Raw genomic sequence first — 17,727 nt, forward strand, 5'->3', positions numbered from 1 at the left:
CTTACGGAAACACATTGATACGTATGTAATGAACAAATCTATCTTCCCATTTGTCAGAGAAGCGGTTTCAACAACAAATGTGTTTATTACAGACATATTGACAAAAATTGTGCGAAAATTGTATCTTAATACTATTCACGGTATATTTAGGTGCTGCACGAGCTACTACGATACAAAGTGTATGTTTACTATTTCGTAATAATGAATTAATGTATAACACATAGAGTATTTCAAAGTTTATTATATCAACAATTTTTAAAATTGTAGTCTTAATCTGAGATTTTTCGTTACAATGCGAATTAGCAACCAATTCTTTATTCAACAATTTATTTGGTATAAACTGTGCTTGGTAGTGTTTCTAACAAACGTTTGTCCGTAGATTCATATTATTAGTTGTTATTTAGTCCAATTTTCAAGTACTGCTGCTTATTTTGTGAATTTTAATGATAAGAATAAATTATTCTCGGATGTTAGCAGTGATAACTGTTATTTAATTAGAAGTTCAATGTCCTTTATAATAGTGATTTCATTCAACGTGAACTTGGTCTTAATTACTAGATGTTATTTTTGTTCCAGTAAGCTGTATTTTCAAGTTGCTAGCATAAAATTGAATAGGGAGTAATTGTATGAGTGCGTCATTATGCTATGTTGAGATTTCTATTTATTATTTTAGTAGGATTTATATTGACTTGTACGATTGTATGGCACTTTATACAGTTCATTTTGTACTGTGACTTAGTCCGTGTTTGAGTTTTGGTCAATTTAATTGACGTTACATTATTGTTATATCTGTAGTTGTAATCCATGAGTATTCGAGTAGCCCACAGTTCTTAACAAATTAAATAATAGTGACGCGAAAATAAAAAGTACGCGCGTACGTCAACAATGTAAAAATATAAAATATAAATGGAAAAACAAAAGTAAATAGTCAACATTTACATAATTGATATAAATAGCCTAAAATATCCACAATTTATTAAATAATCTATAAAAAATAAGGAGTTATACGTAGAAGTAAGTATTTCCAATTCACTGTAAGGGGTGTTATTTTTTTTCCTGTATCAAGAACTGTGAGTGAAAGGTATTCTCCTTGGTTTGGCGTCCAAAGTTTGGCAAGAATTAATAGGCTTGTTACTTAGAAATAGTTGCTATACGATCGCGGTTACCAAAAACAGAATTCTGTACTTATGAGGGTTTAATCATGCGATTTTCGCCCGTATGACGTCAGTATGAGTGCAAGTGACGCAAACGCTTCAGTTGCAAAGTACGCTCAAACACACGCATATTTCAGAACACTCTGCATATTAGATCATTTTAATGCGTTTATTATATACGTTAAAGTTTTTGCAGTACTATGTTTCAGGAGTCAGGTAACCGCGATTACTACCAGGGATGTTAGGGAGCTCCATAATCGTAACCAAAATAACCCGAAACATACGGATAATTCGAAGTAATTTCATATCCGTATCCGGTATTAATCGTTCCTTTATCCGTATCCGAAATTTTATATCTATATCCATAACATCCCTGTTTTACACGTATAGAAACTAGAGGCCTTTACTTTGTTATTCAGCGCATTTAGTCGCAATGGATGCGAGAGCGAGCCGCCTTCCTGCGCTGGTGACGGGGGTCGTCGCATGGGGTCTGCCTCTTGTAGTACAAGGCTGTAACCAGTACAGCGATGCTCAGAACGGTGGATATGAAGAAGTTTGCCATCAGCTTGAGGTCTCCAGAGTCCACGTAGACGGTGAAGATACGGGCTGGAAAAAAAATAGAGGGATTGTTTTGAAAACTATACATTTTTTTTTTCATACTTTAATTCATCTTAAATTTATTGATATAAAAACTATGTCTACTACTATTATAATTTAGCATTGTGAAAACTGTATAGCCCCCGCTGTCCGAATGGCTAATCGAGTTCGTCTCATGTCAAATCTTGCGAGAAAGAGTTATCACATAGAGGCTTATGATTAGGTACTAATATGTTTATACTAGTATGTTTTTCATTATGATCAGTCTTTCTGAAACCATGTGAAAGCAGGATATGTTTTAGCGCACCATTGCACTATGAATCTGAAGAAGAAACCTTAGTAATAGTAGTTCAGTACTTACATAGGTTAGTCGTGATGGATATGATCCAAGTAGTCAGGGATACAGCGTCAGCATTCTCGGCCTTGATAATCCCGTACATGTAGGAGATCTTAGCGAAGCCACTGAGTGGTGGGCAGAGCGGCTGGAAAATTATTAAGGAATAGTTAATAACACGTTTATGAACATTGCCCTTCTTCTGTCGCTTTGAGGCATTGCTTGACTGATTAAGCCGAATTAATCGTAATAGCTCAAGATGAAATGGTGTTTTGTAAAGGCATTGGAAACAATTGATGGCAATAATTTGGATAGAATTAAATAAGGAGTACATGGGTCAATAGCTCTATTATAAGAGAATACAATTAATATAATATTGTTTTAACAACAAAAACATTCAAAGCAACTTCAAAAAACTACCAAGCCAAACTTGACAATATGAGCGTCCAATGAAAAAATGATCAACGAAATCGGTTCGAAGTTCTGAGGTTCGAATTCAGAACATAGCCGTTTTGAAATCGGTTAAATGCTTAAGAGAAATCTTAATTTCATCGTTTTCTTACTGATTAGACAAGTTTAAAAACGTCTTTACTCTAATTATTCCAATCAACGATCGATGTCTATGACCTTTCTGTGATAATAGCTTCGAAACAAAACAACGGTTTTATCGAATGATAATGAGCTGTGGCACATTACCATACAGACTGAGTGTCAATCATAGTACTTAGTTGTTATTCCAGAGATTGACATACATAATAGCAATCTGTAACGCGGAAATAAACTCTCAGCCAGAATCGTACCAGATTGGACAATAATTCGCATCAATGTTATCGCTTAAACTTAATATCTGTGAACAATTTTTATGTTCATTTGGCAACAACGCAGTTGTATAGGCCAGAACAAATTCTTGGTGAGAATGAAATTAAATAGTTTTAACACTTTTTAATGCTCTACATTCTATAGGAATTTTGGAAAAGTACCCTGGCCTTGGTGTTGATTTACGTTACTATTCTTATATTTTTTTAAGACTTCAGTTTTGGGCACATGTAACACATTTGTGAATTGAATTCGTCCTTAGAAGAAAACTAAAGAACCGGAAAAAATTGTCGGACTTGCAACACTATGGGATCTGTAGAAATAGTTAGTCTATTACCAAATCAGGTTAAACTTATGAACGTGCCAAACCTTTGCTTAAAAATATTTTACACTTTTTATTATTTGTTTTTAGCATTAAAACAAATCATCTGTAAAAAATATTTGTTAGTTAGTTGTACAGACAGAGGTTCCTCAGTAATAAGGCTTTAGTCTTTACGTTTTGGGTGAGAAACCCAAAAACTACAGAAAAATTAACTAACCAAATGCATTCATCTACAATTTTACCTGTTACAAATACAAATGAAAATATACGAAGCATAAATCACCCAGAAGGCGCAACAAAATAGAATCAGTAACAAGATCTTCGGGGACATAATAGCCACGATTGACTGTAAATTGCAGGACGGAACCGCAGTTTGCGACACGTGTAAAGGAGATCCCGTATACTCAGCTATACTCTGCACGGGATGTTGCTCATTCATCACCCTAACACGTTTCAATTTAGAGAAGGAATGGCAGTTTCCATCAAGGTGAAGAAAAGTGTAGTGCAAAATTAGTACAACAATGCCTTCCTCATATCCCTCATTAATATTTAAGTGGTAGAATAAAATTGATAGGCTAACTAAATACTAAATCAAACAGTCTTGGTAAACCAATAAATATGCTAGTTTACATCACCATGGTCATCGTCCTACCCTTTTCTAAACTATGATGGGTTCGGCTCCCAGTCTAACCAGATGCAGCTATGTACCAGTGTTTTACAAGAAGCAACTGCCTATCGGACCTACTCAACCTTGTGACCCGGGCAACACGATACCCCTTAGTTAGACTAGATGTCAGACTTTTTAGCTTAACAACCGTAACGACTGTCAAAGATGTATGAATAGTCAGGACCCACAATTTAAAGTGCATTCCGAAACACGGAGGAACTCGTTATGACAAAGATGGTCACCCATCTACGGACTACGGATTACATTTTTATTATTTAAGTATGTATTAGTATTATATTTTGGTACAAAAACGTGTTTAACCTTTCTTTATCATATTTTTATAATAACTATCGTGAGACTGATTCATTATTAAATGATGTAACGGTTTACTCACGCGTATTTATCGGGTGGCCCGACTAGTTTCGGACCCAATCGGAGTCCTTAATCATGAGCAGACGCGGCGGGATCGCGAGTCTTTATCATTTTAAAATATCCTTAATTTCAGAGATCACTTCTTGCATATCCATGCAAAAGCGGAAAACAAGTCTACCACATGTTTGTAAACAATCACTTGCGATACGTTACAAGTAGATACTTAACATCTATCATCATCCGATCACCTCGAACTTTCAATTGAGTGCAACAAGTCACTTAAAATATGCAAGTTGAATACAAAATAGTGACGGTTTATTGACACGACGCACATCGCTTCCGTAAATGAAAACTCACTACTTGATATATAATTGATCAATGATAATGGCTGAATAGATAATGTTAGATTAGTGAAAATACAATAACGTGTTCCCATAACAATAATTTAGTTTCACAATTTTTTATGAATCTATTAGTATGTACATAATAAAACATTCTAATGCGTTCTTTTCAAAGGCCTACCGACCAAAATCAAGGTCGGCAAAATTCTCATTATTTTATAGCTTTGAATGCTATTTTAATAATAATTTAATGCTAAAATTCTCGTCTCACGTTGCCTGTAATAGAACTCCGAAACGTCTTGACCGATTCTCATGAAGTTTGCGTAAAAGTTGGGTAGGTCTACGAAACGGACAAAATATGTTTTTTTTCTTCATATCCCATTACATGCGACATAACAACGTTTGCTGGGTGAGCTTGTAATTTATATTCCAAAAAAAACACGTAATTCGTGGTCAACCGTGTAGTACCACTTGTCCATCCATACCAACAAATTAAAAACGACTACCGTATTTCGCAGTTAATAGTAGTTTTCAATTTAAACTCACGTGTGGATCAGTTAACGTAAGAGGAGCTTGAGTTAAGAGGCTCAGCTGTCACAGCTTAATTAAGCTAAGTCCATCGGAAGCCGATAGGCGGTTAATTAAGGGTCACATACGATTGATCCTTGTTCAATTAACAGTGTTATTGGTAGTAAAAATGATTGGGAAACAGACCCACTTAAAGGCTTGTTCAAAGCTGAGCGGTATTCGCTATTACTGTGAACAGGGGTGTGGTTGGTACCGCGATGGTTTCGCTTGTATTTAGTAACGGCTGCCCACGGGCCCAACCGATAAAAAAAGAAAATTATCAAACGGAAACATAAGATCAGGGTTAAACACTACCAAGTTTCGTCTAAATCCGTTTAGTGGTTTTCGCGTGACATAGGACCATACGGCCACACATACAAACTTTCGCGTTTATAATATTAGTAGGATAGAAGAATTAAGTTTAGCTCTCGTCGTCTTTTCGTCTGCTTTTTATCGGTGAGAATATCAAAATTTCCAAATCTAAACATTACTATTAAAGCACTCCCACTACTCCTACTCTACCGCAGACGCTTAAGTCTGAACAAGCCTTAAATCTGTTGCCTCTATTATCTCTCAATATTAGTGGAATCTCAATGGGGTTTGGCCTTGATTTAGCAATCATGTTCCTATTTTAACAAGATACGCATGCCCATTTATTTGCCACGTGTAAGGCACGGACCAAGTAAAGAAAGAAAACTTCAAACTTATTCGATTTTAAGCTTTGATAAAAAATCTCATTAAAGTAGTTCAATTTTTCTCTCGATTGCTCAATCGTAGTGCGAATATTAGGTATTATAGGAAAAGGGCACGTGTAAACTTGCCATTTCGATTCTGATTTATCCCAAAGGTACGGGGGTTATTCTGATAACTAGATAATTTGAAATTTTTAATTTAAATGAAAAAGAAACTATTCAAGTCTCTATTCTCTATGAAATTAATATAATACCTAAATACAACAAAAATGCTGGGAAGATGGAATTAATTAGAAATCACATTATTAAAAACAAATTAAACAATTCGAATGGATATAGAGGAATAAAGCTTAAGAGGATCCAATGAACTCCAAAAAAACAATATAAGCTCTATAATTAAGCCCGTAACTTAAGTCGCGGTTACTGAACTGCAAATACCTTCGTTATTTATTATACTGCTAATTATAAAATAATGAGTTGAAGCATACCTTGCATATTTTCAGTACGAGTAATACAGGTGTAGGGTAATTCGTGAAAACAACAATCGTTCAATGTCATCATACACTTTCAAGAAAATAAATGGTCTGGCTGTTTTCCAATTTATTCTAGTTAATTCATACAGTTTAAGATTAAATAAAAAACCAACGCGGACCACTTGGGCAATAGCCAAAATGTCATTTGATTCATTAAATTATTGTAATCACGTAATTATTAATTATAGAGTCGGTGTATCGATGTGACATCAGTCGTTGAGCGCAAAATTTCAACGGTTTGTGGTAAGAAAGCATCCCAATGATTAAAGTATTTATAGAATGTTAAACAGACCCCTTTGTTAACAAGCCAAAAGCAAGTCTTAAAAGTCCAGGTAACTTCGATGAGGTGGTCAGGTAAGCACCAGTAAAATAATGGTGCTTAGCTGCATCCGCAACATAGTTGGGCAAGAATGGTTAATCAACTAAAGACTAAGTCAGGGTTCGTAATAACTCCAAAGACAAAGAGTTCTTTCATTTATATTTTATTCATTATTCATTATATTTTTTTTTCATTATATTTATTCATTTAAGATGATAGACTAGGGCACTAGGCTATTGATGTAAACTTAAAAGAGGAAATTTGTATTTTGCCACAAGACTGGTCCAAGACATTACAAACTAACAGTTTTACATAATTGTCTTTGCATTATCTAGAAGAGTCCAAGAGATTGTATATCCTGGCACTTTATAGTTCACTCCGTAATATTCATCAAATGCAATCAAATAAGAGAGATATGAGGGAAAATACGCGAGCAAAAATTTACGAACTATCCGTATGTTAATACATTACCGACATTTGCATCTAAAACGAATGGCTCCGATTGAAAATTCTTGCGCCGCCGTTGATTGCGCATCCACGTGCTTAATGAAATTGTACGAAATACTATGAAAGCGCGGTGTATGTATGTTTTGTCCCCGGGGAGGCAATGTGAAAAAAGTTTTTTTAATCTTGAAATACTGAAACGTATATTTTAAATTCTATGGAGGGTTAAGATTTAATACGTATAATGGTGTTAATGTCTGTATTCAGATTTAAGAAAAAAGTAAATGTCATGATTATTCGACCAGCAAAAGGTGATCTGGAAACAAATGCTAACAGTACGTACAATCTATTCTGAATCTAAAATACGAAAGCAATTTGCAACAAAATAAAACTATCCTTTACAAAAGATAGAACTAGAAACAAGAGCAAGTCTTTAGCCTGAATGCATATTGCTTTCAAAGACAAATTCCAGACGATCGGACAGTCCGTAAGCAAATAGAAAGCTATTCAAATACTCGCTCCGTTGGAGGAACAAACGCGTTTGATTGGGACAGGCTGGTAGTGAAACTACGCAAGTAGGTCCTAAGTGGAGCATGGACATAAAGTTTGATATAAATAACGAGCTTCAAGTTCCGATATGCAGGTGGACTGGAACTTTTTAGTACTGAATGCCAACTAAGTTTTTCTTTATAATATGTTATGTACGTTATTACGAATAGGTAGCATAAACAGCCCTTGGATATTTTTTACCTATTTAAAAATCGTTTTCACTTTTTTGACACATGATTTTTTCCTCATTTAGTTGTTGCATTGCAAATTTAAAATAAAGTTTATCCTCCAAAACAAATATTCCTTAATAGCTATCTAATTGGATCTCAATACAAAAATGGAACCAAATCGCCACTCAGCCTGTCAGGTAGTTCAAAATAACAAATTGTGGTTTGACAACAATGAAATGCACTTTATCTTGGCAAAGTGTGCTATCATGTAACTATCAATCAGATCCTATAATAGGACAAATAAACCCCAATATCCGATATTAACTATTTATTTCGAGGAAACTGACCCAAATTATTAATACCGTTGAAATCATTTTAATGTTCCGTTGTCACTTTCAAATCTCAAGATCTAATAACGTTTTCATAAGGCTTAAAATGGGTAGACTAATGCCTATCAAATTAGTATTGTCAGAGACATGTAATTCTAATATCAGAATAGATCTAAAATGGATTCATAAAGCTAAGTTACTCTTTGAAATTGAGTGACGGTTGCCGTCGTCAATGGTTATGATATTTTAAAATAGTGCTCCAGTTTTGAGTCTGGTGATCAGTTATCCCAACAATAGAATGCTTTAGAGCCTGTCATACTGGTTACATGGCAAAGTAGACATACCTAAAAGGATTGGTAGCTTTTTAGGTTGTAGCGAAAATAGGAATATTCGTATTTTGTTTTGTGTGTGTTTATTTCTATTTTAGAAAGAACATTAAACTAACAGAGTATTTAAGTGTATTTTTTTATCGCCCTCATCGTTTTTGAATATCAACATGATTATGGATTAAGAATATATACAATGGTAACATTTTAAGAAAAATAAAACTGTCCAATCGAATGTAATTTTTATATTCTTTTTTAGAGTCTGTTTTTTTTTTAATTCATTTCGTAAAAAATAATAGATACCATACTATTTTTTTATAAAAAGTAAGTAAGAAAATCAAATAGTTTGAAGTAACTTATACGGAGGTAATGCAATCGTGTTAATAGGACAATTTAATAGGTCAATTTTGACATCGCACGTCAAGCCATTTAATGTCGACATCACAATAGAGCGAATAGGCACACGGACTCACAAAGAACTGGTTTGCATTGCATTTTATAAACACTTTCATTTAAACGTATGAATAAGTGGAAAAGATAACTATGGCAAGTTATTTCTTTTGATATTGTTTGTTGTTTACCAGGGGTTCGAAAATTTAGAGCCGTTCCCGGATTAAATTTTACAGAAGGTTTATAATAATCTTAATATCAAATAACGTGGTTTGCCCACGATGAACTCCTAAACTACTTAACCGATATGCAGATAAACTATTTAAGTTCAGAGACAATGAGTGTTATAAGTCTGACGTGTCTGTCTGTGGCATTATAGATCCCGAACGGATTCAGCGAGTTCCATTTATTAGTATAGAATTAAAGGTGAACTATGTGCACATGTTCTATGACGTAATTGATAGATGCAAATCGTTAGAGAAAAGAGAAGTTTTTATCCCACCAAAAACATTAAATGTAAAAAAATGCCAAGTCTCTCGATGCAGTCTTTCCATCGTAAAAAGTTTTGAGATCTCATAGAAGCCAAGTCCTATTCAAAATATTTTGTAGTTATAAATCAACATTTAGTAATTGTATCAATAGTTTTCTTTATATTATAATTATAGTGACTTGGAAATGAGCACAAGAAGAAACAAATAAAACGGCATATTTGTAGGAGTTGAAAGTTACACACACCGCATGCGTAAACATTAATATCACAAAATTAATTTTCTTTTGGTTTATCCGTGTCGTCCCAACCGAATTTCGGCAACGGCAGTCAGTCTTAGTGTACTCTCGATTCATTTACTTTCATAAAGCGATGGCCCGTAAGGTATTCTTAATTATTGTATTGGAGCATGTAGTCGGTAGTGACCATCATGATTCACACATAACAAATAATTTGATCACTGGTCTCGTCAGTAACATTTGCACATAATTCCAGGCATCAAGCAGCTTTTAATTTGTGCTCATTGCCAAGTCACTATAATTATAATATAAAGAAAACTATTGATACAATTACTAAATGTTGATTTATAACTACAAAATATTTTGAATAGGACTTGGCTTCTATGAGATCTCAAAACTTTTTACGATGGAAAGACTGCATCGAGAGACTTGGCATTTTTTTACATTTAATGTTTTTGGTGGGATCTCATTTATTTTTTGTAAGTGTATTTCTTTCTTTTTTTTTAGGTGTCATAATTTCTAGGACTTCAGCTACTGCTTTGCTTAGAACCCATTCTCTATCTCTATCTCTTTTGTTTCTTCTCTGAGACTTCGTTACTTCTAATGTAAACAAGCTTAAACTTTTATATATATGCATATATATATCTACTAACTTACAAACTATAGCTAAACTAAACTAAATAACACGTAAAGTTCTCCGAATATCAATTATCACTACAATATTTTTTAGTTTCGAAATGGTTTTTCATAGACAGGTGGCGCTATCAAATGAAAATTATCGATTTATTCTGAAGTACTACTTAGACTGCGCTTTGTAACGAAACCATAGCGCGATTCAGACACGTACAACGCCATCTATCGAGCGCGCATACAATATTTATCGCAATACAATGGAGTTTTAGCTTTATTAATTTAATGAATTATGAATTTTATGTATTAATTTGTATTAATGATAGTCTGTGTATTACATTTATATTATTCTTTTCTATTCTATGTATGTATTCATCCAATTGAATAGGTACTTAAACAACGAACAAAGTTAACAATGCAGTCAAAATCCATACATAATGTTCTTGCCAAACCGCAAATATAAAATTGTTTTCTATGGCATATTATTTTTTAATGTTTTTATAATTTTTCCTTTATATGTGGCTAAGGACCTATCTTGGTGCAAAATTTGAAGTTTCTAAGTCTGCTAGAAGTACCTTAGATTTTTGATGATCTGTCAGTGAGTCAGTGAGTCAGTGAGTCAGTGAGTGACAAAATGGTGGAACTTTGATCGACCGTAACTCCTAAACCATTAATTCAATTGGCATGTAATTTCGAACTTAAGCTTGTTCTAATGCCTACTATTATTCCCCGAAAAGCTAAACTCCTAGCTTTGTCCACGTCGAAGATACAGGGGGGGCGAAACAGCCGCGAATCGCTTCGAGAAAAGATGGTACGGCCGTGCCCGTTTTGCTCGAGACTTGGCAGGGGCACTGCCGTGCCCTCAGATTACCGTCGGGGGATCCTGTTTTATAGAGCCAAAGAAATAGGACTCGCGTATCAAAAAGCCACAATCCTAACATTGGAACAAATTACAATACACACATGCACAAAGTTCATGGCAACATGTGACCCGCACGTTTAAATAATTGACGGTCAAGATCAGTGAGCGAGGCGAGGGGTCAGGTTGTAGGCACTGCGCTCTTAATGCAGTAGTATTTGCTATGTGGAAACGAGATGCCGCTACGCAGTGATATGCCCTGTCACGCTTGCTCAGTCGTAACTGTTTGCTAATTGATGGTACCCAAATGGTAAAAAGTAAGCCTATATCTGCGGCTCAACTGTTTGTCTGTCCGTTTGTATATCAGGCTGTACCTGATGAAGCTGAAAGTTAGTTAAATTTTCACTTGGTGCTATAATTATCAAATAATGAAAATAAAGGAGTATAAGCGATGTTGCTGCGGACATAAATTCTGTGGGTGATCTGCTGTTGTTCCTCATTTATTTTTTTGACCATGATGATGACCGATCGACAGCTCTATGTAAATAAATCGATTTATATTGACTACAAATTCCTGGTGGAAACCCAGCTAGGAAAAGCAAAAACATGAAACCGACTTCAAATAAAGACTACAAAGCGAAACTTGATAAAGTTTTTATAGGACCAAATGACAGCATGCTAAATGAAAAAAGAATCGACAAAATCGGTTCATCCAGCCTCAAGTTCTAAGTTAACAAACATAAAATTAAACAAAACACACACGAATTAACAAATTCCTCGTTTTTGAAGTCAGTCAACAACAGTACTCACCATCAGGTACGAGAGAATATCCTTCGGCAGCACGTCCAGCATGAACCCAGCCACCAGCGACATATAGGCGAGCGTGCACAAAGGCACCACTGGTTTGCAGAGAATATTCTCATATTTCAGCACATGGTAGAACATAACATATACTTGGCAGAGTATGATAGGGTACTCCAAGTATGTCATTATGGCGTAGCGGTTGGTAAAGTTGTAGAGCGTCATGATAGAGAATCTGTGGAAGAAAGCTTTTTGTAATTCGTGTTTGGGTAATTTGGAGCTTAATAGGATATGGAATCGCTATGGAATCGCTAGCCTGCATTAAATAAGCATAATGATTGCTTAATCCTTTGCTACCTAATACCCAAGAGTAAGAGAGATAGATGTCGTACAGAAGAAGTTATTTTAATTACACTGTATTGTAAAAAAATATTTGAAATACATATCTTATTTAACCAACTGCTGGGCACAGGTGGCCCTTAATTCAAGGCATTCTCTTCTGTCTCTAACAATGGTTCTAATACCAAATTTTCAATTATGATTAACATAGTTGTGAAAGAGAGACAACTCTACAATAAGTAAGTTTCTCGCTTGAAATATTACAAACACGAAATATTTCTTTTGTTTTAACTATTTTAATCAATAGTAACTGGTATATGGAATGTGTTAATTTGTTAGTATAACTAGTCAAAGAAAGCCTTGGTTAACTATTTATCCTGGTCTGTTTAATTCGAGTAAGAAAAACCTTAGAATTACTGCAATAAGTTACAAATTATGTTCAGAATTTACTATAATATTGAAACTATGGTATTCTGCTTTCAGTTTACTATGTTAGTCACACATTGTGCTCATTATAAATAACTACACAGATGCCTAGATAAAAGGAACAATAGAATCACACACTATTTGCGGTGTCCATGAGTGTGTAAGTTATGTTTAATGACAAATATTGAAATAGTATTCATAAATTTACTTCACAGCTCCAGTGAAAATTGTTGTACATTTCATACTGATTTAAAATTGACTATCATAGATAGAGAGTCATTGAAATATGTACAATATTGAGAAAAAATTTGCTTGTATATTTTGAACAAAGCTGTTCTAATCGAATCTGTGGTCTAACTATCCCACTGTCAGGTATAGGCTCCTTTTCAAAGCATTCTTGTGATAGAAAGCACTCGACTACTTGTCATCTACTAATGTTTTCAGTTCTTTTTCAAGTGGCCGGCCCTGTCTTTACCCCAAATAGAACCACGATGTGAAGGTAATACTCCTGCCTTTCTGTACCTTTACATAATATCTGCCATTTACAAAAGAGGTTTTATTTGTATTTCACAATAAAGAGTTAAGTGTTACGCTTACCCGACAACTTCCATAAGCAAGGCTTGAATCATAATCCCCTCTGCGGACTTCTTAGCCCTCATATTCATAATCTGTGGCACTTTCAGGAACATACATGACAGTATGGTTATTGTACTAAGTACGTGAGCAAAGTTATCAGCCACTCCCCCCATCGTGAAATCTTATAGTGATCTAAAACAAGGGTTTTATAGTATAAACATAAATTATCAACATATTTAGGACATAAAGATTAGTCAGCAAGCTTTGTGAAAGCCCTGCACAAAAAGGAAGGAACAGGGTTGGGTTTTAGTCAGTCTGACACTCCCTTCCACTCAACACAATGTGAAAGGAGTTTGCCGATGTCCCATCCAAAAAAGGGTGTCTGTCTTTTTGAAATGGAATGCCACAAATAAAATAGTATCTTTATGTTTATTATTCTACTGTACTTCTTTATGTTACTGAACTCTTTAAACGGTTGGGGTGGTTTGATTTTCTTGTATACAGTTAGGTGGCTTTCAATGGTTTAGATTCACAAATCAGCTCAAATTGCCAGAATTTTTTTTTATAGAGTGTTTCTTAATCTTTTCACAAAATGGATTTAGTCGACTGATGCCTTAACAAGTCCAGTTAGCCAAGAGTCCTTAGCACATATGACATATGGCTGTTAACATTTTTGCTATTAGCAGCTTATCTATTGGCAGTGTCAATAAAATCAAGCTAGTCTTTGAAACATTGTTATTTGTGCATGTCAATCACGGATTTTATTATATTTAGTGAACAACAATATACCACTCTTGCTCGCAATCCTCTGAATTCTAGAACTGAGAGAAGTAAAAATACCAAAGGCAATGTATCAAGCAACCCATCTTTACACTAATAAATACTTCTTATTTAAAATGTAATACAATGGTGGCCCCGCAGAAACAATTCATTGTTACTTGTATTCACATTTATTGTGTTCCAAACTGAAAAACTATTTTTTCATTTCATGATGTGAGGAATCACTTTAATATATGGTTATTTATATATGTGATTATTACAATCACATGAATAAGTAATATATTTTTCTTGACAATAAAAAGGGTCATGTTGCCGATAGCAATATATGTACATATGGCTTCATATCATACATGAATAAAACTAAGGAATTCACGGAATTGTTTACTAATTTAACTACATATTCAGCCTGTAACTCCATAAGAAAACCTAACAGGAAAATGATTGAGTCTTTATTTGTTTTCAGAACATATTACTATATCAAAATTCAATAATATGCCCGATACAAGAAAAAATAACATGTAGGAATCACTAAAATCACTAAATAATGATTCACTATCCATCAGACATAAGAAATCAGAGAATAGTCTACTAAATAATATTAATCAATAATATTGCCAAATTGTCTTTATGCTCATATAACTCAATAAATTACAGGAAATTGAAAACATTCTTATATTGTTTCATTTCTAACATAGGTACATCTATAAATGCATCTTTTATTCTAAATACAAAATAATATTTTTTATGTGGTGCAGTAGCAGCATGTCGGCATTTAAATATTCCGTATCAAATTAAACAACTGTTATCGTGAATTTTATTGTATATAAAAACGAAATCCCATTCAAATTATTGAACAAAATTACATACCCTTTAGATGTTGCACTGATTTTAATTCGAAAAATATTAAAGGACTATAACACGAAACAGCTTTGCCGAACGATTCCCGACGACAGATAATTTAAAAAAAAAAGTTATGCGCGCGACCGATTCTGCATAAAATCGATGTTAGCAATAGACACGGTAACGTGCTATTGGATGCACTATTGTCCTCGACTCTTGCCAAAGGTGCCGGAGGACCGCTCAATCAAATCAACCGCTGTTTTACACTTGATACAATGCCAAGGTCGGATCATTTTTACATCTGAACGTTACTTACCGCTGTTGAAATATAAACGTTTATAAATTAATGCAAACTGTGTAAGGATTGCTGTTGGATGTTCTTAGCAGAATAACTAATATGGTTGATTTTTAGAGACATTATTATTTATAAATGTTATAATACTGTAAAAACCAAATTATTAATTTAATCGGGTTTGCCAAACTTCTTTTTTTATGTCACGTCGAGTTTTACTGTTGACATCGATGACTTTTTTTATTTAGAGTTGCCAGCACGTCAAATTCAAGATCGATAAAATGATAAATATTTTTGAGTTTCATGTTTTTCTTAATATTGCTTTATACTTTTGTCCTAACCTTTTAACTTTTGACAAAAAGGATGTCTGGTATAAATAAATTGCGATCAGTCTATAATGTGACTGAGTCATAATTTATTTAAGCAAAGATACAAAAACTTTACAACAGTTCCAAAGATTACAAAAAAAAAATAACTGTAGGTAGTTGACTGTTGTAAAGAAAGGCTTCCTTTTAAATGATTCTGTTTGACTAGATGCATCTTTTAAACACTTAATGAAACTTCGAAGAATGCAAGCCAGGAATTCATTTCAGTTAATGTTGTTCAGTTATAATTTTAACCTGAACTAATCCTATCGATTGACTAAGAACATTCATGATGTATAAGAGAAACGAGATCAAAATAAACTTTTAATTAACTATTAATCTACTTGCACGGATTCTTTGTGAAAAAAAATCGATAACATCTGTATCTCTCTCATCTGGCTGAAAAGAAATGTAAAGAAGGTGAATTAAAAGTCTTTATTAAGAACAAGGACAGAGAAAAAGGAGGTGAGAGAAGTAAACTCGCGGGATTTTTCAATTCGAAGATAAAATAATTAATTACATGTGTACAATTTTATGTTGTCTCTCTCAGTCTACTAGAAAGTGAAATTACAAATTGTTACAATTTTGGTTAAAAGAAAACACGCAACACATTTATGCTGTAAGCTGTTAATAAGTAGATTTTTACTTTTACTGATAAAACATAACTTTTCTGATAAATCTGTGATCTTAAATATTACTGCCACAAATAGCATAACTATTTATTGTTTGGCAACCCTGATCACATCCGTCACTGTCAAGGCATAGCTTTGTTTACGGTAAACTAGATGTCGCTAGTTATCCTAAACTGATGAAATGTTTTCACCTGCGATAACAAAGTAGTTTTATTTCCTATACTGCTTATTAATGATAAAATGAGGCATTAAAAATTATTTATAGCGCAATTAAAGACAGTATTTCAGCAGAAAATATGTTAAACCTCAGAAATGACCTATCCGATTGTTGTCTTATTTATATATCATTATTTTAAGGATAATAGGACGTTTAAGACAGGAAAAATACCAAACAAACCATAATCTATTGTTAATATATTAAGCTAATTTATTGAAGCAACCTATATTAAGATGTAAGTAAAATTATTATTAATAGAGTCATTGTTTCTCAAGCAATAAATTAAGTCAATCTCCGAATTTCAATGATTATCTACAATCTACAATGTTATAATCATTTTCTCTGTCTCTGGCCTAATACAAATGAGTGATACTCATTTCTGAATAGCTATTGTCAAATTAGTATAATTAAGAGGCCAAAATACTCATCGTAGCAGTTTAAACTTTTTAAACTTCAATGTCGAAAAGTTTCAAATCGAATTGGCGCGAATTCCAAACACGCATCATAGAAGTGTGCGTCCTTGTCAAACTACGAACGGTGTACTCTTAGCACTCCAATAAAATTATCAAAATACAACCCTAGTAAACGTATACGACCCTTTTTACTGCTAACATACTCGACAAAGGATTTCGTCATATTAGCTGTCTGTTTTATGTTCGTCTCATCTGTCGTCATCCGTCTTGCTGTCGCCCTTATCGGAGTGAAAGTCGCGCGAAAGCTTGCGCAGAGGGTTGAAACTACCCTACTGCGCAGCGTCCCCACCACACCTAGCAACAAAACCACACAGACGTCCCGATATTTTTTATTGAAATTACAGCGGTAGTAACAGATATCCGCGTATCGCGAATACCGCACGTCTCCACTAGATCAACTCCGAAAATTCTAAGTTGCTTTCTGAAATATTTTAACAAGTCTCTGAGTACTTTTGACTAGTTTAAAAAATATTTCTTGAATTTAAATGCAGTTTGCTAGCTTTTCGAAGTGCTGTTTTAAAGTTTAACCGTAGTTTGAGCTCGACTTGAATTTCCTGCAGTTGCTGTCAACGTTTCAAGTTTTCAAAGGTAAGTGAACGTTGGTTTTGTTTATTATTTTAACCTATGATTTTTTGCTACTTCTGTTATTTTATTTTGAAGTTAAAATAATTTTATTTCTTATTACTTTTAAGTTATTCAATTTTAAGTTTAATGTTAACTTTCTTTTACATTTATATACTGTTTTAGTGAAGTTTCGTGTAATATATTTAACAACAAGCCGGTGTTGTTCTAAAACGACGGAATTATACACATTTTTGTGGGTTTTACGGAGAAATAAATTATTTGTGA

The 17,727-nt window shown here is 33.8% G+C and overlaps 1 protein-coding gene across 2 annotated transcripts; it reads right to left on the reverse strand.

The window, feature by feature from the left end:
• Window positions 1–575: 575 nt before the first annotated feature.
• Window positions 576–15,407, reverse strand: LOC113508508 (PQ-loop repeat-containing protein 3). Of its 2 annotated transcripts, none has more exons than XM_026891589.1 (5): window positions 15,216–15,407; window positions 13,301–13,471; window positions 11,948–12,173; window positions 2,113–2,233; window positions 576–1,760 (listed from the first exon to the last, which is right to left on the reverse strand). In XM_026891589.1, the coding sequence occupies exons 2-5, from the start codon at window positions 13,450–13,452 to the stop codon at window positions 1,579–1,581; spliced, it is 681 nt and encodes a 226-aa protein (XP_026747390.1). In that variant the 5' UTR covers window positions 13,453–13,471; window positions 15,216–15,407; the 3' UTR covers window positions 576–1,578. The 2 variants fall into 2 exon arrangements, with proteins under 2 accessions (XP_026747390.1, XP_026747399.1); XM_026891598.1 differs by lacking the exon at window positions 15,216–15,407 and adding an exon at window positions 14,927–15,140.
• Between the last annotated feature and the right edge of the window lie 2,320 nt (window positions 15,408–17,727).

The sequence above is a fragment of the Trichoplusia ni genome, chromosome 1 (assembly GCF_003590095.1).
Source record: "Trichoplusia ni isolate ovarian cell line Hi5 chromosome 1, tn1, whole genome shotgun sequence".
NCBI classification, from domain to species: Eukaryota; Metazoa; Arthropoda; class Insecta; order Lepidoptera; family Noctuidae; genus Trichoplusia; species Trichoplusia ni.